This window comes from Anthonomus grandis, chromosome 11, assembly GCF_022605725.1.
Source record: "Anthonomus grandis grandis chromosome 11, icAntGran1.3, whole genome shotgun sequence".
Lineage (NCBI taxonomy): Eukaryota > Metazoa > Arthropoda > Insecta > Coleoptera > Curculionidae > Anthonomus > Anthonomus grandis.
The window spans coordinates 12,067,105-12,092,438 of NC_065556.1; the positions used below are offsets into that span (position 1 = coordinate 12,067,105).

The window sequence follows — 25,334 nt, forward strand, 5'->3', positions numbered from 1 at the left end:
TATTTATAAAAAAAGGCGATTGACATTTATGAAACGAATTATTATTTTACCTTTTATGTTCATTACAATTATGAAAGATGAAATTAGATAAACGATCGACGTGACTCATGCAGCATGATGTTGTCTGTTTGGAGAAACGTCTTAATACTTAGCGGAATAAATCAGGATATCATTCTCGTTATATTCGATGTCCATACATCTTCTCACCAACTAGTCAACATTCAGTCAACGACCTGTCTTAGATTTCCCAATCTGCAAATACGGCAATTAAGCATACATGCGAAGCCCTTATCGTAAAAATGTGCCTTATCACCAAAACAGATAAAATTTTTTATTGAAAAATATACTTTTTGTTCCCTTATCTACTGGAAAACGCTATTATTAGTCGCTGAATTTTAATTCCTATAAAAAGTTAATCGAAATCTAACTAATGAAATATCTCGGCTAACCTATTTCTCCATTTGATTCCAATATTATATGTCTGAGTCAAAATAACACCTAATTAGTGCAATACAAATTTTTGGGTTTTCAGTCACATCGTATCCAACAATAGCAATATATTCCCGACGACCCTTACGAGGATGCCGAACGACTTTGGTATTAGCCACAAAACGAGTTTTTAATTTTATGGACCACATTCAAAATGTTTTCCTCTGAAAAGATCCAATTTTCGTGGCAATAAATTTAGGCAATGCATAAAATGCATTGCGCCTTGATTTCCCACTTTCATAATAGGAAAAATCATATTTACATAATCATACATTTAGCGAAAAATTAATACAAATACAAGTAGGAAATAATTATTTCTAAGCTTTGACTAACTCTTCTGAAAACCATTTTCTATGTTTTTTGGAAATATAAGTTTTATTTTTAAAAGCCCAATCAAATATCTGCCTAAATATTGTATAGTATGCCTAAATACACCTATTGGAAAATTGCTTTTGTAGCTTTTGAGCTACCCAAAAACCAAACTCATAATATTTCGCTCAGTCCGGCAAACACAACAATTTTTTCCATTTTGCCCAGTAACTCAAAGTAAACAACCTTTACCATCTATTATAATAAATTAATAAAAAAAATTCCTAGTCTATTCCATCCTTTTTTTCCTCTAACTCGTTCTATATCTCTGCAACTTATTTAAAAAAAATAAGATCTCAGATGCAGATACAAGAAGCACAGCGGTTAAACAAATCAAATACCTTTTTTCGTTCTAACAAAAATATTGAGTTACTTTCTATAACCACATAACTTAAAATAACACTAAAGGATAACACAATAAAGGACATTTCTAACTTAAATAAGATTAAAGTGTTTTTAACAACAAGATTACTTGCACGTTCGGTTTCCGGATGACGTTCTAAATTAGCACATGACTTTACCCTATGTGTCGTTTTGTGTTTGTGGGATAAAATCAAAAATAAGTAAATTAATTTAATAAGTCCAGGCGTCTAGCTGAGCAATTCCTGTAGGATCTATTTACCGATCTGAAAAGGACTATTTAGATAATCTGTAACAGCTTTAGGCTTAAGAACTGCCATAGCACTCACATCATTTCTCTTCTTAATTATTTTAGTGTAAGTTCATAAAAATATATTGGAAGTAGATTATAGCGGGTTTTCTATTCAAATTAGGAGGTGGTCGACTGATCTTAAAACAAATGATTGTCCAAGATATTGTAAAAATGTTCGTTGAAAATGGGGTTTATTACATGTATGTGGATTTCAAAAACACTTCGTTATAGATGGGGTTTGTAATACTTATTCCTAGCTCCAATGCTCATCGCAGTTAAAGTCTCAGAGGCAGATTAGTAGAATAATATTTCACCACTTATATTAAATTAGTTAAACAACTGAAATATGTTTTTTTTAAATTCAGTAAGTTAAATTGCGTTTTAGTTCTCAACTTATTCTTAGGCACTTTTAGTACGTCATGCCATTTGTTTAGCATAGGCACAAGTTTTGAAAACAACATCACAAATATTTAAATAATTGTGATACGAGTGAGGATACCATATTTCATTTCATAAATAGGAATAAAGTGATCTTAATGATGAGCTTGATCGGCCAAGATTAGAGAAAAAATATTAGACTCAGGTTTGCCTAAAACATCCCTCTTATTAAGTAAACGTGTTTACTATGTTTAGATCGTCTAAATGAGAATTTTTTTTTCATAATTAGGGATTATATTGTTGGAAAGATATTTGTGCAGCAAGTCTTCCTTCGTTTTAAATATCGAATTTACAAGTTAGAAAGATAAGTATTTTTAATGTAAAAATACGTGTTGAAATTCTTACAAATTTTACCAATACAAGTAGTATTAGCGGTACGCCAAAAGATACTGCATTTTTTGATACCAAGGTGCCACTTGGTACAGATGTTCCTTAGAACCATTTAGACGATTTGGCCCGAAGAACACTCGAGATTTTCCGTGTGGGTAGATTTTTAGGGGAGTGGGGGTAAAAATTAAGAAAAAAAATTTGAAAAAAATTAATTTATCCTAGCGGCGAGATCTGGGTGTCAATTTCATATAATTTGAACCCAAGCAAGTTAATAATCTTCCCAAAAATGTAATGCAGATACTGGAAGTCTGTCAAAAGCCGCCATTTTTAAAAAATGGCCGACTTTTGATTGAATTTTGTCTTTAACCAAAACCGAGTCGTGTGAGGTGTCTAAACTTATGTTTTCCGGGTCAAGGAGTTCATTTATAATATTGTATATGAAAGACTGTAATAATATTTTATTATATATATTTATGTATTTTTATCCCATAAAAACAACGTAAAAATACACATTAACAAATAAAAATAAACAACAGCAACAAATAACACAAAAATATAAGGTTTAATATAAAAAGTAAATATAAGGGACGGTATAAAAATGTAGGTACAGAAATATGAAGTATCTAAATTATAAACTACTAAACTATGAACTATCGCCAAGTACGTCCCTTTTTTTTTCGGCGTTATTCCCACTAAAACAAATTGCACATAAAAATAAATATAGGAGGTTCGGTAGTAGATTGTATCGGAAATATTCAATAAATTTACCCTTTATTTGAGCAATCCCCCATACATGTTTGGCATGCAGGGGAATATGGCAGTCCCTGTCGCCGGCAGCTGCACCGAAGTGTTTGGCAGCCTGTCACGTAGCCACATCTATCTAAAGCACGAACTGCCTTCCAAACCTGTGGCAACTTGGACCACAAAACCTTCCAATGATTGACCTCAAGAACAAGAGTCCATCCCCATCCTTCAGGACTTGTGCAATTTTCCTTTACAAGATTTGCACAGCCCCAGATGTGACCAGCGACATACGCTGCTCTCTTTATGTGCTCCTCCAATGCAGCGCGTGTTGGAGGAATTGAAGCTAGGTGTTTATCGTCTGAAGCAAACATCTGCTTTCTCACCTTATTTATAACTGGACGTGAATCCTGAAAAATAAATGTTTAATTTACTGTGTACTATTTTCCCAGTACATTCAAAGATAAAATAGTCTTACCTCATTTGATTCCGATGTGCATACGCTATACAGTTTTATGGTGAATTTCTCTCCGCATATACGATCGGACTAATTTCGGTTTGTGGGTTGCATTCTCGATGGCGTTCTGCAATAATAAGTGGGTTATGCCCTTTTTTTCTTACCTCTTTAGCTTATATTTTATTGTGAAACTTTTTTGATAATGGAATGAACTCACTTGCAAGTGTAACACTATTCTTCCGTCATCCTCTTCCATATTCAAGCAAGAAACTCCGTTGAGAGTTGTCAAGTCGGAATGTGATGCCACAATTGTGGAGTCAACATTCGTCACAAGCTGAATGTCTTTAAATTTGATGAGAAGCGTACGACTCAAAAATCGAAATAGATCTTCCTTATTAGTATCGTTGCGTAAATAGTCTGTCCAGTCAAAAGGCAGTTTATCTATGAGTAGATAAAAAATTTGAATCTTATTTTTCAGAAAACCTTAAGGCCGGAATCTTTTATGTAAAGTTTGTTTATTTACCCTTTTCGGGAAGATTTACACGGCGCACTCCAATACCACGAGCAGAACGGGTGGCATGTTTTAGGCTATTCTGTAGGTACAAGTCCCATGCAATATCCACGCATCTCACACCATGATTGGCAATAAATGAAGATCGAATGTAGGCCTCAATCTCAATAATAGGAATCGCGCAGGGGTCACGGAGCACTGTCAATGTTTTTAAAGGGTATCACAATATTATTGTTTGATACTTTTTCGGCCGTTTCGCGGGAAATTTTACCGGGGTTTGACTCCACGTGATAAAATTTAACATTTTGCATTGGTTATAATGCATGAGTTATCTAGCTGAAAATCGCTTATGGTACATAGCGTCCATTTTGGATAACCGTAGGTTATTTTTAATGCCATAAATGAATTTCCTGACCCCAAAAACATAAGTCTAGACACCTTACACGACCCGGTTTACGTTAAAGATAAAATTCAATGAAAAGTCGGCCATTTTTTAAAAATGCCAGCATCTGTATGGCATTTTTGCTACTACCATTAAATTCCTTCAGTTCAAATTATATGAAATTGACACCCAGATCTCGCCTCTAGGGTAAATTTAATATTTGATTTTTTTTTTAATTTTAACCCCCCACCCCCTCTAAAATCTACCCACACGGAAAATTTCGAGTGTTCTTCGGGCCAAATCTTTTAAACAGTTCTAAAGAACATCTGTCCCAAGTGGCATCTTGGTATCACAAAATGCAGTATTTTGCAAGAATTGCCGTTATACCGCTAGCACTAAAGGACTCTATCCTAGAAAGATCTTAAGGCAGCAGACCTTACTTACGTTTAAAATATGCAATGCAAACTCTTATCAAAGCTAGAATAAAAACCAAAACAGTACATAAATACTATATACCAGTCAGATGAACTAAACAGGGTGTTTCAAAAACAGCGCAAGAACTCAGTGTTTAAAAAAACACGTTTTTGTGTAGCAAAGTATTGAATTATTAATTGATTTTGAAAATATACTTTTGGGAATTATGTATAAAATAAAATATTTTGTATATTGCCGCCACGGCTTTGCTGGCATGTGCGTATCTTTTTGACGAAATTTTGAATAACGTTATCGTATACCTGTGACGGAAATTTTGACTTTCAATGCTTCGATGGTTGCAGACTTATTGACATAAACCTGTGAATTTAAATAGCCCCAAATCCAGAAGTCTGAAGGAATTAATGCCTTCAGACTTCTGGAAGTAGAATTATGACTGTCAATGTCGTAATAAATTATATCTTAACACTATGTATTCACGAACTTAATAAATATACCTGGACTACCAATTCAATGAAAAGTAAATGACCACTACTAGGGGGCCGCCATTTTGCATGATTATGTCCTTTCGATGTTAGTCACTTTGACATATTTTAGTTGTGCTAATTGAAACAAAACAATCAACGTTTTTGAGAGGTTATATTGACAAAAATACAAAATAGAAAGTTACATTTAGTTAAGAATTTAAGATAGTTGCCTTAGATCTGTGGTTTTTCTTGTACTTTAAGAATTTCGTTAAAATTTATGAAAGAAAGTAATCCTCACCTAAAATGAGACAAAGTTTCAATTAACTTGGGATAGATGCATGCACTTTAAAATTTTTGTTTTATTATTCTAATAATCTTAAATCTTATAAATCTAAACTTAAACTCGAATCTTATAAATCCTAATACCATAAAAGTGAGGATCTTCATTTAAATTTTTGCTTGAATTTACTTAACAAATTCAGTTAAAAACATTTGCATTTTCTTTCTATTTTTACTAGTACGACTTTTATTTTCCTTCTATGTATGTATAGTGTTTCCTCCTTAATAGGTACAACCATATATAAAAATCAAAATAATCAAAATATAGATGATTTTATGAGGGTTTGTAATTAGCAAGGGTTTATATAGTAAAAATAAACAACTCTATATATTATTCTGTCATAAGCAATACAGACAGAATGAATTCACTACAATTCGGTTTTGAGAAACAGTGACGTTTAAATAAGAATGGTGATACATAATTCACGTATTAAATAAGGAGGAAGCTACATCGCCTGTTGCCGACGATATACCCAAGTGTCATTTACAAATCGCCAAAAACTAGGCAATCTGCTATACACAGTTACACACACGTCAAACGTCAGCGTCGTCAACTTCATTATTGTCATTTAATATATTTTTTGTTGGCAACAATGTTCAGAGTGACCAACATCAAACCACTATTAAAATGGCGTCCACCAGGCAGTGGTCATTTTTGGGTATCGTGGCCATATGCATTGGCAGTCCAGGGCTGGGATTCTAAAATCACGACTCGATCTGAGAAAAGTGATTCTAAATTTCAATCGTCGGTTAAACTCGTTATATTCGATTTGATTTAGGTTCTTAGTATATATTTATTATTTTCCTTAATATTTGACAGATGGAAATGAAAAAGACAAGTCTTTTATATTGATAAACACCAAGATTTTTTAATTTATTTTGTTAATTTTTTTTGCCTCCGTGTTTTTTTATTTAAATATATGCCTATATTATTTTTTTTAAATAAAAAAATATCGTTTAAAACCACGACTATCCATTGGGAAATAATAATTGAATTCATGGAAAATTACAAAAACTTGTTGTGTTCATCCACTTTTGGTTTTAATATGGCAACATATATGAGTGATCAATAGGACCTATAACACCAGTGAAATTGGATCTCTCCATAAATGTTAATTTAATAATTTGTCTCTCATCTCTTATATTTGGAAAATTAATGAATCGGCCAGCAAGCTGATTGTCAATAATTTCAGTAATTTTATGGATCCAACGACGTGCAATAGTTTCGCTAATTCCAAAATTAAAATTTTGTCCAATGATTCTTTGGTAACAATCTATGGCATACAAACTTGACAAACTAAAACTGCCCGATCAATGGTAACTCTACTTCCTCTGCCTTTATTATTAACAAAAGGTTGTAGAAAATAGGGTCGAATTAGATCTTTTAGTTGTTGCGTTTAAGAAAGCTTCTTGATGTACAAATGAAAATCTGGTATGACTATTGATAAGCAATCAATGAAACAAATACATTTAAAAAAAAGGTGCTGATACATTATGCACGTATTAAATAAGGAACAAACTCTATCGTCTGGTGCATACGATAAATCCAAGCGTGTCGTCGACAAATCGTTAAAAACTAGGCAAACCGCAAGACACTCACGATTGAAAATTTTATTTAGAATCAGTCATATCGAGTAATCGTGTCGAATCGTAATTTTAGAATCCCAGTCCAGGTATATTTATTAAATTCGTTAATGTTCCATGTTATCTAACTCCCATCTGTCAACCTTCGATCTGTCACGTCAAAATCATGTGACATTATGGCTGTCAAAGATGGCGCGCAATTTAAATCTTGAGTTCTTATTAAAACACCCTTTAATTGTGAATCAGCCAAAGATATTAGTGTCGTAATAAATTATATCTTCACACTATGTATTACATTTGGTATCTACTACTATATTTTAAATACTAAAGGAATAAGAATAAAGAACATTCCTAACCAAAAAATATTAAGGTAAAATGAAAATCCTGCAGTTTTCCTCCACTTATTTATTAAACATTAAGTTTTTTTTTTAAATTCCCGACATGTTTCGGACACAGTGATGTCCATCATCAGGGGATACTAAAAGGAAATAGTTCTAAACAAAAAAAAAGACAAACAGACAGAAAAAAAATTAAAAAATTAATATAGGGTACACTTAAAAAGGTTTAAAATTGGTATCAGATATATGCTTCAGGGTTTGATTCCATGTCAAAAACCCCTCTATTTATTATTATTATTTTTTTTCTTTTATTATTTTAAATTTTATTTGTTTACATTCTGTTGTTGACAAGAACCGCATACTATGCTAAAAAATATACTAAACTCAAACATAGGTGACATCTATGGGAGAAGTTCTAAAAGTACCATAGTATTTTTAGAGGCAAAGACCTAATGGCAATGCATTTTACATTGGACAGGTAGAGGATTTTCTACTCGTATCAAACATTGTAGAGAGATTAGGAAGAGCAAGACCGAAATATTTGCCCTACAAGCATCAAATCTAACTTCGCAAGACATGTTTATACTAACAGCTTTTACATTTCTGCCGGAAAAGCAATAAACTAGATCTGTTGGAAATAATCGAAATAAATAAAGCTACACAAAACAAATATCATTACTGTGTTAATGATCAAGTACATCAATCTTGCCCTTTACAATTTCTTTTATATATTACTAACCCGTTGCTTCCCTTCTTCACAACGTACTAATAATTATGTTAACCACACCATCTAATATGTTCTCTATGAGCCCTCTGCTTTCCTTTTGCTTTCACCAAAAAATTTTAGTAACACACCATCGGGTTCCATGGTTCTTATAGAACTTCTCCCATAGAAGTCACCTACGTTTGAGTTTAGTATGTTTTTTATCATAGTATTCGGTCCTTGTCAACAACAGAATGTAAACAAATAAAATTAAAAATAATAAAATAAAAAAACAATAATAATAAATAGAGGGTTTTTTGACATGGAATCAAACCACGGGGCGTATATCTGATACCAATTTTAAACCTTTGTAAGTTTTTCTATCTGTTTGTCTTTTTGTTTTTTGTTCAGAACTATTTCCTTTTAGTATCCTCTGATGATGGACACCACTGTGTCCGAAACGTGTCGGAAATTTTAAAAAACTGAGTGTTTAATAAATAAATGGAGGAAGACTGCAGGATTTTCATTTTGCCTTAATCTAGAACTCCACTGCAAGTAAAGACTATTTCTTCACCAGAAAATATTAGTATTATGATATACCATTCGAGTCATAAATCAGCTGGTTGGAACTATTCAAGCTCATGGAATTTTATAATTTTATACATTATAAATTATTAGTGTTTTAGTTATTTGGTTTTGTTTAAGGCTAATTACAAAAAAAAAACCCTTAAATATAGAAAAAACAATAAAAAAAGGAAAAAACTTTATTTACGCTTTTACTTACCTCTATTTCAAATATCTCTTTTTTTATTTTAGGAGAAAGATACGATTTTGTGATCAACGCGGACCAATCAGTAGGAGCTTACTGGATCCAAGTGAGAGGCTTAGGAGAATGTGGTATCAGAAGGGTGCAGCAATTGGCTATTTTGAGATACTACAAGGGACCATATACTCCATTCACCCAAGCACCTACTTATGACTTCGGTATTCCACAGGGAGTGGTGAGTATTCATGCAAAAAAATTTTCTTTATTTTATCGGCAATTTTATAAAGTACCCACATGTATATAAAAAAGAACCACAAAGGATCTTAATATTCAAAATTGCTTTGCTTTAAAGATAAATTTAAGGTTATTTTTTAAGGTTTAGCTTTAATTTAAGATATCAAAAATGAAAAAATGTATTGCTGTAAATAGCTAAGCAATAAGTTTTTTTAAATTATAGTTTTACAAAATGTTGTACATATTGTAAATTATGTATATAGAAAATTGTTACCCCCAATTAGGTACTTAATCCTTTGGACGCAATTTGTAATGAAACCAGAGCAGATGCCGTTTGTATCAGTCAATTGAAAAATGCCAGAGAAGTGGACAGGGCGCTGCTGATTGAAAAACCAAATGTGAAGATATTTTTGCCATTCAGATTCCACGTTTATACACCGGAGGATCTTTTTAATCCTAACAGTTACAACAGACATTTAGGTAAGAATATTTAATATAACGTTCGTATGAACTTCTTAACATATGCGCAAGCAAAATAAACGAACTGAAGATTAAAGCCCAAGATAATTACCTACAACTTTCAGGTAGAACACAGTACTTTCCGTTCGATTATGCTAAAGAACTCATTCGTTATTGCACTTTGTTTTACATGACATAATCGAAAGTAAAATATGTAAGTTATGTGAAAATAATTAATCAACTTTAGATATAGTGTCCGATTATGTCCGATGGGGGACAAAAGCAATATCACCGGAAGTCGCTCACGATTAATGGTAATTAAGTCAGCATAAAACTTAGCGAAGAAAGAAAGTTAACAATTTTTCGATACGCTTAATCCACTTAATGAAGGTATCAGATATCGTACCTTTTTAATATGCATTAAAGCTTAAGTAAATGCATTAATAGCATGCAGGTTTTTTAAAAATTAAAGCGTGTCTGCTCGACTTAAAGTACCGCGACTGACAGATGGGAACTCCCAGTGGATAATTTATTTCTTAATTATATAACTGAATTTATGACATGCAAATAAACAGATTTGTACTGGCAAAAAACTATGTCCTTTTGTGGGTTATTATTTACAATTTCGTTATTTGTTTGTTAACACTTTTAAATTTAATAAGTTTTATAATTATATTTCGTTAAAGCATTAGATAAGATAAAAGCAACTACTATAAAATTAATGGTTGATAATTTTGTGAATTGGAAATCTTTCCTTCCCTTCAGGGAATTGATGTAATTTTTAGTGTTCCAGGTATTATTATTTTTTCTGTAAAATTCTTTCTAAAAGAGAGTAATTTTGTTCTTTTTTTATAGATATCTTTTTACTTTTGGAAGTAAAATTTATGACGGTTGGTCATTTAAAGTTTCTCCTATCGTTTTTAATTCTACAGTAGATACAGTTTTTCAGACTTCTTTTAGGGACCCAATGACCTTATGGAGCAGCCGCCATTGGTGGAACAAAGCTACTAACCAATTTTAGTAATTCAGTTCAGGTCGACATTCATATGTAAAATTGTAGTGTGTCTTCTTGGTTTGTTTATATTCCGTTTTTTTTAGTTTTAACTCCCACATTAAAGAATCGAATATAAAAAAACGATTTTCAATCTTCAATCCACAAATCAGTCATTTATATTTTACAACAGTTTCGAAACTTCTGACCTGATGTGTATCTCCATTCTTTGACGCGTCCGCACTATTGTTAGGTACGAAAGCATCTCATTTACTCTTTTAGACATGTAGATTTAAATCTTGTAGACTGAACTACAAGATTTAGATTCAGAGAATTGTCATTATTCAGTAGTTAACATATAATTTTGGACCATCGTTTAAATTACATTATTGTAGATTATACTTATTCATTTTAGCTAGGAACGATACTTTACATCTATGCTGTTTGTCTACAGCCGCTTTTTTTAGGCTGAAATACTAATCATTCATGCGGTTTATCAGCGATTACTTTTTCGAGCTCATGTCACATGTAAAAATGCAAATCGATTTGCCTTGCCGGACTTTCGTATTTGACTTGGAGTAATTTGTAGTATCTATTTAAGAAGGATATTGTTAGATAGTAACTCATTGAAACATAGAAGTATTCACATACTTCTATAGTTATAGTTATGGGAATAGTTAAGTAAAATACTAGTCTTCTTGATCTTGTTTTAGGTCTCAGTATTGCATAGTTTTAAAATTTTATTTCACGTTTAATACATTTACAGCATGCACATTTCACTGTGTAACCTTTTTCAGTAGTTCACTCACACTAAATCCACTACTACCCTCTTTATAAATAAAGCATATTTTCTCAATTCCTAATCTTTGACGTATCTTGCATATTTCCATACTTCTTTAATATCTTCTTTTTTGGATAATTATATTAATACGTTAATTTGCTGTTTTGCTTTTCTCTGCTGGGAAAAATATTTACCCTCTTGGATAAAAGTTTTAAATAAATTTAGTTTTTGGTTTTACTGTTTTCACTGCTTCATAAAATTCCGCATCTTTATAGTCTGGTGACTTTTTATGAATAATTGTCCTAAGCAAGCCCTTTGCTCTCTAGTGACTAAGTCAATTGTGGATACCTTATTTATAAACTAGTAATTGAGTACTATATTTATCACTTAAGGTACTGAGTTTGTTCTTACATCATTCCTTTCCCATATTTTCATGCAATATAGTCCTAATTACAATTAAAATAGAAAGTCTTACATCAGCAAAGAACAAAAGCGTATTAACTAGTATTTTAAATGCAATGGCGCTATTTTAGTGCCAATACGCATTGTACTTCTAACTTAAATTTGGGACACTTTTAAAGCTTTGTGAACATAACATAAGTATATTGATTCGGCCAATGTCTCTCAATAAGCTGCTTAAGTGTTGTTTATTTATACGCGCTTCTAGATCCTTATTGTTTCCTATTTGACTTATTAAGCTGTAAGTAATTGATTAATCATTTTCTTCTGTATTAGTTAATAAAGCTCTTCAAATAAGGCCTCAAAGGACTTTATCACCTTGTGATTATAGGCTAATGACAGAAGACAGTGTAATTAATTTTTGTATTAATTTGATATAACAGATAAAAGTTTTAAGAGGATGATAGCGTTAATGAATACTTGTTAGTAACGTTATCAATAAAAAACGAAACTTTCTGTAAAATTGAATAAGATGATATATTATTACGAAATCTAAAAGAAATATCAAGAAGTAAATAGAAAATTATATCCAAATTCCAAGAAAGCTGGAAAAAATTCTAAGGTCATCGAAGTTAATATTATCTTGCAGCCTATATAGGGTGTTTCAGAACTATGGGATCAAACTTCTAGGGGTTGTTCAGTGCAATAGTAGAATCCATTTGAGTATAGGAACCCATGTCCGGAAATGTGTCACTACGTCACTACGGTCCTAAGACGCGTTTAAATTTAGAAAAAAATATTAATTACCTAAATAGGATCTGATGCATTTATTTTTACCTTTTGTATATGATATCATCACAACAATTGTTCAAAATGTCTTCCTCCAACCTTAACATGATTTCGGCGGACAACACTAAAAATTTGATCCTCGTTTTGAATGATTTCAAATGCTGCTGTTATTCGTCCAATTAAGTCTAGCTCTAATTCTACTGGAGTTTCGTAGACTAAAGACTTTACATGTTTCCACAAGAAAAAATCGAGCGACGTTAAATCGGGTGACCTAGGAGGCCAAAAACTGCTCCACCTCTGGCAATCCAACGGTGCCCAAGCCGCTGACCCAAATACTCGCGTACTTGTACAGCAAAGTGAGCCGGCGCTCCATCATGCTGAAACCACATTGTTTAACGTTTAGTGGAACATTTTCAAGGAGTTCTGGGAGAACTTCCTCCAAGAAACGCAGATAAATAGGTCCTGTTAACCGTTCCGGTAAAAGGTATGGCCCAATTAAATAATCATCAACAATGCCTGCCCATACGTTGACAGACCAACGATTCTGATGTTTTCTTGGAAAAATTGCATAAGGATTTTCTTCGTCCCAAACATGGCTATTCCTTGTGAAAGAGGCTTCATCGGTCCACAAAACATATCGTAAAAAATTTGGTTGTGCAATGATGTGATCCAGAAGCCATCGACAAAATTGAACTCTAGGATGGTAATTCTAGGCTGCAGTCATACCTTGAACTTTTTGGAAGTGGTAAAGATGGAGTTGTTGCTCGTGTAGTACCCGCCAGACAGAAGCGTTACTCGTATTCATATTCTTAGCGACGTCACGTTTGCTATTGGATGGTTCATCGGCAACTCGCTGAAGCACCTCTTCTTCAAATTCGACCGTTCTTACGGTTCGAGCAACACCAGCATCATGCATCTTGGTCTTAAACATGCCTGTCTCAGCGAGCCGCCGATGACCCGCAATAAACTTTTTGTATCCAGGATGCTGTCGTTCGGGATAACGTTTATGATACAACCGCGATGCTGCTCGTGCGTTGCAGTTTGTTGCTTCGTAGGCCCAATGCATATCCGCCAATTCTTGATTGGTAAAGTTTTCTATTAGCAATAAATGTTTAAAAATTGTAATGTATAAGATTTTTAAACATGACATTGAGAATTGACATTGATAAGCGTTGATTTTAAACAATTGTTGTTATGGTATCATGTACAAAAGGTAAAACTAAATGCAGCAGATCCTATTTATTTCTTATTCTATATTCATTTCCGGACATGGGTTCCTATACTCCAATGGATTCTTCTGTTGCACTGAACAACCCTTAAAAGTTTGATCTCATAGTTCTGAAACAACCTGTATTCATTATGCTAGATTCTTTTTGAATAATTCATTTTTGAATACCTCATGAATTCCTAGAATCATGAATTCAAATACCGAATAAATACAATTCGTTTCTCTTGCTTTTCCTATAACTCTTGGAATAAACTCTCTTTAATATCTTAAAATATCTAGATTGCCAACCGCATTACTACCAGTTATTTCCTTCGTGGAAGTACTTTGTAGTATTTGTAAAAAACACTTTTAAAGTATACTAAGCAGTAATCTTTTAAAGAAAATTAGATACTGCAAACCTTATTCTCTTAAGAAAAGAATCGATATGTAATTGACGATGGTTTAAAATTTTTGCACAAAAGATGGTATTACCAATTATTCTTTACTACCATATTCTCTTCCCCTTTCTTCCTTATTGCTATAATATTCCTTAATACTAAACCCTTTGCCAGATTTTGTCGTTCAAAACACTTATTAACTTATGCGCAAGACCTAAAAATGATCAGTAGGCTATGGCTGCGGACTCTACACACTCAAATTTTGACTATAATTAATCAAAATATTTGCTATGATAGAGAGAACGTGTAGCACGTTTATGACCTTAAATAAAACTGCTTTGTTCCAGAATCTCGTCGTTTCGGCCTTGCAATTTAAAAATTAGAGTTTTCAGGTTGTCTTTAAGGAATAGTAACTACAAGTATATCTAATAAAAATCATATAGAGATGTTTTTGTTCTATGAATTGTCATGTACTTGCTTTCCATTTAACTCTTAGGACGTTAAACTTGTTAATAAGTTGATATGATATTTATATGGTTTTAAAGAATGAAAGAGGAATAAATTCTCAATTTGCGCTTGCACACACTTAATAAACTATAAATTAAGAGAAGATTTTAAAACTGTAAAATTCAAATTTGTCTCTATTTAATTTAGAATACTAAAAACTCTCTGATTTAATAACCCAACTCTTCTAAATCCGTTTCAATCTTCACTCGTCTTACTCTCACACTTCTCATACTTTAGGGATTTCAATCACTCATAAAACATTATATTCCAATGCGTCTCTACCTCACATCCAAACAGTACAGATACGTACTAAAGACGTATTTTATACTCCACGACATAATGTACGTATACAGTACGTACCTTAAAAGACGTATTACGTACTATGGACGTATATAGGAGGTATATATATTCCGCAGAAAAATTACTCATTTATAAAAACTGAAAATATATTGCTCACAAAAAAATATATAAAAATATAAAACAAAACAACAGAAAAAAAACGTTTAGGATAATACAAAAAAAACATCATTTGTTCTTCGCAACTATTGTGAAATATATTCTTCAATTTTCTTTGTGCTTGCAATCCCTGCTAGTAGTGCTGCACCTTAAAATAAGATTTTAAAATAAGCAAATTATCAAATAAGTAATTCATTGCTACTACTAAATTTAATAAATATGCTCTTACCATGAATTGGGCTAGATCGTAAAAGATCCTTCCTATCACTGAGTGAACAGTAAAACAAAATTCAATTGTAACAAGATAATGTTATAAGTCGAATTTTGATAAATCCTAAATTCACAAGAGTGTAAACTTTAATTACAAAAGGATAAGCAAGCCATGACGCCAATATTTCCTAGCTGACTGAAAGAAGGGCGTTGGTTCTTGCATCTATCGCTTGTCTTAAACATTGTCAACAGTGTCAACGCCTTCATGTTGCCAATTACTTATTTGATAGTCAGTGGGAGCAACAAAAACACTGGGTTGGCTTTGCGACCGATCTTGATAATTTTCATATATTATTGTGACAAATACTCCATTATCGATAGTTTTTAAATGTTTTAAAAATCCTATACCTAATTACTTTTTGACCAGATCTACATGTAAATCAACTAAATTTATAGGGTGTTAGTCCTTTGGAAAGAGAAAATCTCGATTTGACAGTTGTTGTCTCATTTATACCAAATTCGTTGACTTTTTCTATCAAAACAAAAAAGCACGCAAATAGTTTTTTTTTTTCTGTTTACTCTGAATCGCGTCCGCGAGACGTAACTAATGTACGTACGAATTTCGTTTCCAAAAGTACGTACTAAATACGTAATTTTTATAACAATGAACGTATGAGCATAAATATAACACAAAAATTACGTACCTAGGACGTATGATGCTGTTTGGGCAGTCAGATTTGTACATATATTATCTTATTATTAGTTAAAAAACAAAAACGAATAAATATATCCCTAATATCAAAAACAAGGATTATTTAAAATGTCACATATCTAAAAAGATCACGCGTGAAATAATTATATCATCTTTACAATATTTGGCAAGCGTCATAGCTCAATTACTTTTTTAATTAACGCTTCCATTAAAGACAAATATGCCAAAAATGTTTACTATTATGACTACTGTCCCACTTACTGCAACGCGTAAAAAACTGGACCGCAACATGAAGTTCCTATACTATTAAGATCATATTTGGTTTGGCATAAATTTAAGCCATGCAAGTTACCATAAGAGACCAAAAAATAATTACTCTAAGGGAGTGCCAAAACTATTAGCACATTAAACGATTATTACAGTTACACAAATTACACAGTCCATTCTCGCGATTATCGCTTATGAAATCATTAGGTCAACGTGCACATATTCATCAATATTATTACCCTTGAGATAGTAATCTAGTTCCACAAATTGGCACACGTTAAAGCCACCTTTGGCGGGTCGTGTGTAGTAAATTGTGCATGATTATCACTCGGAGCGCTGTGACTTTTCGTACCCATATTCTTTTAGGTGTTTTATCAGATTGTCTTGAGAACAAAACAAATATTTTTAGTTGCGCCAAACGGAGACCACGTAATCAGTTTAATCGACGAAATCTCGTACATGGCTGCGCCAGCTCCGCTTCTATCTCAGTACGATGAAATTGACCCCGAGCAATTCTGTAATGGAGATAACAGACCACCCAATTGTGGACCTAACTGCATGTGTACCCACAAAATTGATATTCCATTAAATGCGATTGTCGAAGTTGTTCTGGTTGATGAAGGTAACATCTAGATAATAATTATTGGAACATTTGAAAAATATTTTTAATTATTTTAGTTCAACAACCGAACTTATCCCATCCGTTCCATTTGCACGGTTATGCTTTTAATGTGGTCGGTATTGGTCGCTCACCTGACACAAGTGTCAAGAAAATTAACTTAAAACACGCTTTGGATCTGGATCGGAGAGGTCTGTTGCATAGGCACTTTGATCTGCCACCCGGTAAAGACACCATTGCTGTACCAAACAATGGATACGTAATCTTCAGGTATGTTATTTTATATTAATTTATTAAGTTTTTTCTATATATAAGGAAAAATTAAGTTAATGCATTTTGCCTATATATAACCTTTCATATTTTATTAAAAATATTTATATCTAATTGCAAATATTTCAATATGCATTTAAAAGTCGCAAGAACTTTTATCTAGATTAGAAATCATAATAGAGTTAAATATACAAGGGTGTATTCACGCCGGTAACTGGGCCAGATGCATCTCGGGAAAAACGTGCATGCATGCATGCATTTCAAAATTAAGAATTGTGAAAAATTATCGATTCGAAGAACAGAGGACATACCCAACGGTTTTCCCGAATCTTCCAAATGAGCTGGCTAGTTGCCCTTTCCAGCAGAAACCATAACTAGGGGAAGAAGAAATATAGAAGGATGATCTGAAAAGTTTTAAACCATAACGTGAAGATGGCAGCACTTATCAATAAAAGATAGGCAGCGTACCCGCAATCTTAGCAACCAAATTACACCAAAATTTTAGCCATTTTGTAGTCGATGCCAGCCGCTTTTGTGAAATAGAGCAAATTGAGTAAATGGGATTATTAAATATTTGTTTAGCCAATACATCTACACAAATCGAAGATCGATATTGTACACACGTAGAATTCAAATAACAGGGATAGTAAAAGCTATAAAAACATTTTCAGAGCTATCTCAGCTAGCACAGATATGTAGCTGTAATGTAATGTTTTGTAAATTTAGGGTTATTAAACTTCTCGTGCGATGTACTTTTAATCTATATATATAAAAGAGTTTGTCCTGACTGACTGACTCATCATCGCAGAGCCCAAACTACAATAGCTAGAAACGTGAAATTTTGCCAACGGGTTCCTTTTATAATGTAGCCACCGGATAAGAACGGATTTTTCGAAATTCTGCCGATAAGCGGTAAAAAAATTGGGGTTATTAAACCTCTCGTGCGATGTACTTTTAATCTATATATATAAAAGAGTTTGTCCTGACTGACTGACTCATCATCGCAGAGCCCAAACTACAATAGCTAGAAACGTGAAATTTTGCCAACGGATTCCTTTTATAATGTAGGCACCGGATAAGAACGGATTTTTCGAAATTCGACCGATAAGGGGTAAAAAATGGGAAAATTGTTACCAGTGACCTCGAGAACTAAGGGGGCGTGGCTTCGGAGTTTCAATGGAGACTACCCGCACCAACGAGTCAATTGTGGGTTGCATGTACTATCTATGAGGCGAGGCTTTATTTTTGTGTATTGTGGGTTGCATTTACTATTATTGGAGGCCTTCTTCGACTTTTTTTTTTATTTTCACGTGAGCAACGCCGCGGGCATTTAGCTAGTGTAACATACATAGACCCGCGAGTACCGAATTTCCGACTGCGCTATAGAAAGTTATATTGAAGGCAAGTCGCTCTGACACATTAATGTAATATTACTTCAAAATGGTATAGGTAAATTACAACAGTATGTCACGAATGTGTAACAATGTAACTCTGAATGATTCAATCTATTAATAGACCATTTTATTGTTTTTATAAGGAATCACACAAAAAATATTTTACCTATTAGGACATTAAAGAAAATAAAGCGAAATTCTTATTTTATCAGAAAATATATCCTCAAGACTTTTAATACAGCTCAAACATTTAACAAAAAAAACTAACATTTACATTATTTCAAAGGTTAATTATTATATTATCTCCCTCGGGACAGGTTGTTCGGTATTAGCCATTAGGCCATTTAAACATTTAAAAATACAAATTAAAAATCTCACTCAAAAGACATTTTTGATTTAAAACCATTAGGTCATGCCTACCTCATCTTTTTATATTATTTGTATAAAGTATAAATAAGCACGTTACCTATGTATTAAAATCAGATACACAATTCTCTACTAAAATTTTTTATCAGTACTATAACAATTAAATAAACTATTAGTTGATATATCGCTTAATATTCAAACAATTTCGGGCTTAAACAAATTGGAGCCTTAGACTATCTAATGCCTAAAATGCTTTAAAACGAAATTGAAAATACCTACCTTTATATGACATAACCTCAACTTTTAGGAACTGACAGACAGGAGTTGTCGGTTATTCAAATTTCTCACTTTTTGTCGGTTACGGCCAAAAAGTCTAAGAATCCAGAAATATAGATACAAACATAGAACAGGAACCGAGAACGACTAAGCATAAAATATAGCGATCCACAAGTAAATTTCACTCAAACGTCAAACTGAGGTTGCAATGCGGCAGTTGCGGCAAGCCGTAATTTTCATGTAATAAAGTTGATTAACATATTAAAATGTTACATTAAGGGTATATTAATATTTTGGTATTCATTAAATGTGCTATATCGACATATCTGTAACAAACCATTTACGTAACATTCTAATATTACTTTGTAAAAGGATAAGTACATTCCCTTTATGTTGATAACGAGTTACAAACAAATATATTAAGAATAACAAAACAGTATATCACAAGACATTACGTAATGTAACATGCCGGGATGTTTGCGTAGTTTAAGTGCAATAAAGCAGAGTTCTGGCGTCAATTCCTTACCGCAGACAAAATTTGGATACACAATCATATAGGAATTTTTATGATAAGTCACAAAGTTATATTAATTCAATACCTTCAAAACCAGAAAAAACCATTACATTTGCCATGACGAAAATCCGCGAGTTTGAAACTTAATTATAATTGTATTATAAACTTTATTATAATTATGCAAAAAATTACAAAATGTAATCAGCCTTATCTAACTTTTATAGAAAGTAATGGCACATGTTGTTCCTCTGTGAAAGTCATAACTTGTTTATATACTTTTTTCCAAAAAAAATAAACTACATAAAATAATCGAAATTCAATCATCTTAAAAACGATAACTCTCATAAAAATTAGTGCCCTTGAGACCACACGACTAAAGTAAAACTTCTTTCCTTCCATACATTTGTACATATAATATATGTATGTATATTGTCTCTCTTGCTCCTCCAGTAATATACGAACCGTAACTCTCTCTCTCTTTCTATCTCCACGAACTCATACCTCCTTCTCAACTACCGTTCGCCTCGCCCTATCACACTTTTCGCAACGCATTCGCCAGCTTACTCTTCAACTCGAGCGTGCGTAAAGAAGTTTTACTTCAAAAATTTATTATTAAGAAAGTAGAATTAAATTAAAAAGATGTAACTGAATATGAACGTCTTACCTATTATTACCTATTATAAAGGACGTTTGATGTATACTAGGACAAAAAATAAGTTTCACCACTTAACTAATTTTTATTTAATTTAGAAATCAAAGTATTTCCTCAATTACAAAATAAAAACATGTTTTTTTTTCAGATTCCGAGCAGACAATCCTGGTTTCTGGCTTTTCCACTGTCACTTCTTGTTCCACATAGTTATAGGAATGAATTTGGTCCTGCAAGTGGGTACACATGCAGACATACCACCAGTGCCACCGAATTTCCCTACTTGCGGCGATCACACGCCACGAATCAATTTAGATCCAACGAAAATATGAAGACTTAATACCTAGTATTTTTTTTAAGATTAAGGGTCCTTTTTAGTATAGGTTGGTGTAAATAAGAGTCAAGTCAAAGGTTTGGTAAGTATTACGAGTTAATATATTTTGTGAAAAAATGTACAGGGTTATGCTACTCATGTATATTATTTCAGGTAGGTATAATAACGCAATGTATATAATTTTTTACTAGCACAATATTGTAAATATAACATATTTACACGATCTTATTTGCACCAACTGCTAGTATATTGTAGAGTTACCAAATTAATATTCTGAATATTTGGATTAAGTCTTGCCATCCAAAAATGTCGAAAAATCAGTATTCTAAATTGAGTGTTTTCCTATATTATGTATTTTTATTTATCTGATATTTATCTGTACTGTACCAAATGGTCTTTATCGCCATATTATTATATATAATTTTAGATATTCTACCTCTTTCTATGTGTTTTTTTTTTGTTTTTTTTAACTATCACTATTGGTGCTTTCTAAAACTTATAAATCAATTATTTGAGTTAAAATCTTTAAATATTTTTTGATACTTTTCATAATAAGAAAAATGTTTTGGTTAATATTTTTAATATGGGAAATATTTAAAGATTTAAAGGTATGAACCCTTTCGTAAATAAATTATTTCTTCCAGGAAGTAAGCTAAGGTCTTTAATGTAAAAATTCTTATAGTTATAGTAGAAATTTTATGATTATGTCATTGGAAATGTTACCAACATAACGAAGTAAATAAATATGAATTTTATCACATCTATACCACAAAAATGGCACTTCATAGTACATTTTTTGGAAAAGAACCACCTAGTCTATTACAAAACCAGACGAATATGAAAATAGTCATCGTTGTAGATTTGATATAAAATATAGTGTAAAAGTCCAATGTATTTAAAGTAATAAATTTGTGACTATATTTATGTAAATATCATTTGGTGTTGGTTTTTTTTTGCCCTAAACCTGTATATATTTATTAAAAGCTTAAAGCTTTTAAGGCTTTATATTTACGATTAAGTTGCTTCTTGTATAAAATGCATTTTGCAATTGTTTATAAAAATAAAACTATAGGTAAGTATTGTAAAAAATCCTTTTAGATAATTAAACTTGACGAACAAGGATAAAAATTTACATAAAAAATATGATATAATAATATAATATAGAACAGAACTGAGTTCCTGACAACATACCATTTTCTTGAGATATTCCACTAGTATTCTATAAACATTTTAAGTTTTATTTTATAAAATAGGTATGAACACATAACAGAGAAAACGAAAATGTCAATTTTCTCGAAAAAGCTAATCCTATATATAAAATAGTGCTGAAACAATAATTATCGTTGCAAATTTATACAATATATCTCTCATTTTTTACGCAGTAAACTGGTTTGTGGATCACTAGGGCAAGAAAGAAAAAAAATTATTACACCCGAATCTTGAATTAGAAGTCGCAAGTAATCTCTAATGGTGTTACAGAAAGACACTTTGAGGCACTAGACTACAAAGGCACTAGAAAAAATAGAAAAATGTTATATTGGATCAATAGTAAGTGATTGATTGATGCAGAAAATGCATTGTAGGTATGGCAAGCAATGGACCGCAAAAAAAGAAGAAGGCTTTGATGTGTCTTACCATCTTCATTTATTCTTTATAGCCTATATCATTCAGCCTCATAAAGAGAGAGCTTAGGATAGTGAATAATTGAACGCTATTTTAGTGAATTACATAATAATATGAATGAAGTAGCTTCGCATCTCCATTCAAAACCTTAACGATTCAATGAAAAATATCTACGCTGTAAATTCTAAAAGTAAAAGGTGTATTGAGAATGACATGATATGGCTCTACGATTAAAAATCTGTAAAGCTTTAATTGTATTAAAAAAGTATTGAAAGCCTAATGAACCGCGCAAATTAAATCCAGATGGTAACTGAGGAAGATCTTTTACCTAGTGACAAAAGAATTAAATATTCTATAGAATGTAATATATTTTATGAAATATAATATAAACAAAAACTTTAATATTCTCTAAGGCAGATTTTGCTATGGGTTGAGTAACTTAGACTGGATAATCTCGCAGAATGATAGAAGTAATCTTCAGATTTATTAAAGCCCTAATATGTTGTTGCAGTAGTAGTAGTAACGGTGGGGAGAGTGTCGGGCGGGTATGCCTAAAAGTCCCTTTCCGTCAAACCCAGAAGCCCCCTCAATATCGCTGGCCACCATTCCTAAGCAAACAATTCATCCTGCTAATGAATTGACCAGGATATGGGAAATATGTCTCTTACTCAGTCCAAGGTAGGGGTCGGGGCTGATCAGTGAGAAAGATAATCCGAACCTGGCGCATTCGTATGCTCGCTCATTCGTATTCCACTCAGCTGTGTCTCGAAACCCAACACAATCAGGCTGTCTATTTCCTATCCAACGTGTCCAGCACCCCTGTACTCCTGAACCAGTTTGGAACTGGTCCTGGGTGCTTGAATGGCTTTTAAAGGAGCCTGGCTGTCAGAGTAAAAGATTATTTCTATTTCTGGGATTCCTTGAACTCCTCTCCTTGTAGCCACCTTCAGAAAGGCGAACACCTCAGCTCGAAAAATCATTGAATATCTTTTAAGGGAAAAAGCTTGTCTTGTAGATCGATCAGTGTAGGTGTCGGGGGCTCTAAGTCCTTTCCCAACATAATAGATAGAGAATTTATAAAATTATATGTATTTCCAAAGGGACTGATTTTGTTTTTATTTTAATTTATCCGGTGATTTAAAGGATGGGGAAGAAATCACAACACACAATTTGTTCTGATAAATTCGACCCGTTTAATGAAATAATAATATCCGAAAAAAACACAGCTCTTACTTCGGCGGTCAGTCGGGCAAATACTTCTTAAACTAATTAATAAATTCTTAAAGTTTACATCCATAAACGTTTTAGGTCACTACTTATTTAATTTAGTGAAATAGGGCTTTAGAGATCGATAGGGAGTTATTTTACTTAAAGAGAGATTTTTAGAGAGAGATTCTTTCACAAAAAGTGGAGATTTAGAGGCAAACTTGTGCCAATTTAGCGGGTGAACGATGAGAGCGCGCGTGACTTGCCCTATTAAAATCTTGACGGCCACTCCCTGCCCGAATTGACCAGACATACCCAATCTTATTTTCGGTGTTTTTTTCCAAGATTTGCCGATCAAGTGGTGGAGCGGCCTCGAAACCGACCAATAGGACTAAACGTATGTCGTTTGTGAAGAGCCGCGGGGCCATAAATATTAAATTCTAAGTATTATAATTTAGAGGAAACGAGTAGTAATTTGTACAGGGTGAGAGAATTTGAACAGTAGGTACGATACACTCCAGCTACTGACAGCCATATGTGTGCCATTCTTGAACCGTCGGTATACAATATTTGTAAATCATTTCGAGATCGAGGCTTGGTAAAGGCCATTCTTCTCTGCTTGCTATATTGACCTTAAAGAAATCTTCTAGCCATACAGTATCATCTGTCATTGAGCAGCAATAAAATTGGCATTCCCTTTTCTACCGTTTGGTGATGGATGGATGCCTTGCTACCTCCAGTTGATGCTGCTATATGGCGCTGTCGTTTATCTATATATATAAAAGAGTTTGTCCTGACTGACTGACTCATCATCGCAGAGCCCAAACTACAATAGCTAGAAACGTGAAATTTTGCCAACGGATTCTTTTTATAATGTAGGCACCGGATAAGAACGGATTTTTCGAAATTCCACCGATAAGGGGTAAAAAATGGGAAAATTGTTACTCGTGATCTCGAGAACTAAGGGGGCGTGGCTTCGGAGTTTGAACGGAGACTGCCCGCACCAACGAGTCGCAGGCATCAACTTAAGAAAAAAAATAATTACTGCAACAATGTTCTTTTATAATGTAGGCCCCCGGATACGAATGAACTTTTTGAAATTCCACCGATAAAGGGTGTTAGCGATATGATAAATATCGCATAGCGGCATAAAACTGAATAATAAATACGATTGAAAAAGTGCCTCTGTATTATTTATATTCTGGTAGACATAACAACAAGGCGGGTCCATGCGAGACTGATACCCGAGAGGTGACTCGACTCAGTCTTACCGCTCGCTCTGCATCTAACGAATCATTTTTAAGATTTGTGTCTCGGTTTTATAATAATTATATTATATTAATCGCGCCCCTTGACCTCAAGAAAAACGGCGTGGCAATTGTGGGTTGCATTTACTATTATTGGAGGCCTTCTTCGACTTTTCTTTTATTTTCTCGCGAGCAAGGCCGCGGGCATTCAGCTAGTCTTTACATAAGATGCCAGCTTTTCCATCAGAATTCACAGTGAGAGTTCCGGCAAACCCAGGAGAATATCCAGCTCTACACCTGGTGTGGTTCTCATCGCACCTGTAATGCCGAAACCAGCCAGACTTTCTAGTCTAGCCAGTTTCTGAGTATTTGAGACCTTATTGGTTCCCGTCCACCAGACATCGAGCGGTTCATTACTCTTTAAGTCT

At 33.0% G+C, this 25,334-nt stretch overlaps 1 protein-coding gene across 2 annotated transcripts in view; it reads left to right on the plus strand.

The window, feature by feature from the left end:
- Positions 1–25,334, plus strand: part of LOC126741886 (uncharacterized) — a 154,377-nt gene that overhangs the window by 115,136 nt on the left and 13,907 nt on the right. Inside the window, exons 8-12 of one of the 2 annotated variants that reach the window (XM_050448351.1) lie at positions 9,049–9,233; positions 9,517–9,712; positions 16,818–17,030; positions 17,087–17,297; positions 20,648–21,765. In XM_050448351.1, the coding sequence (XP_050304308.1) occupies positions 9,049–9,233; positions 9,517–9,712; positions 16,818–17,030; positions 17,087–17,297; positions 20,648–20,828 (986 nt within the window). In that variant the 3' untranslated portion in view covers positions 20,829–21,765. Of the gene's footprint in view, positions 1–9,048; positions 9,234–9,516; positions 9,713–16,817; positions 17,031–17,086; positions 17,298–20,647; positions 21,766–25,334 lie in introns of those variants that run through there. The other variant, XM_050448352.1, reaches the window with a different exon arrangement.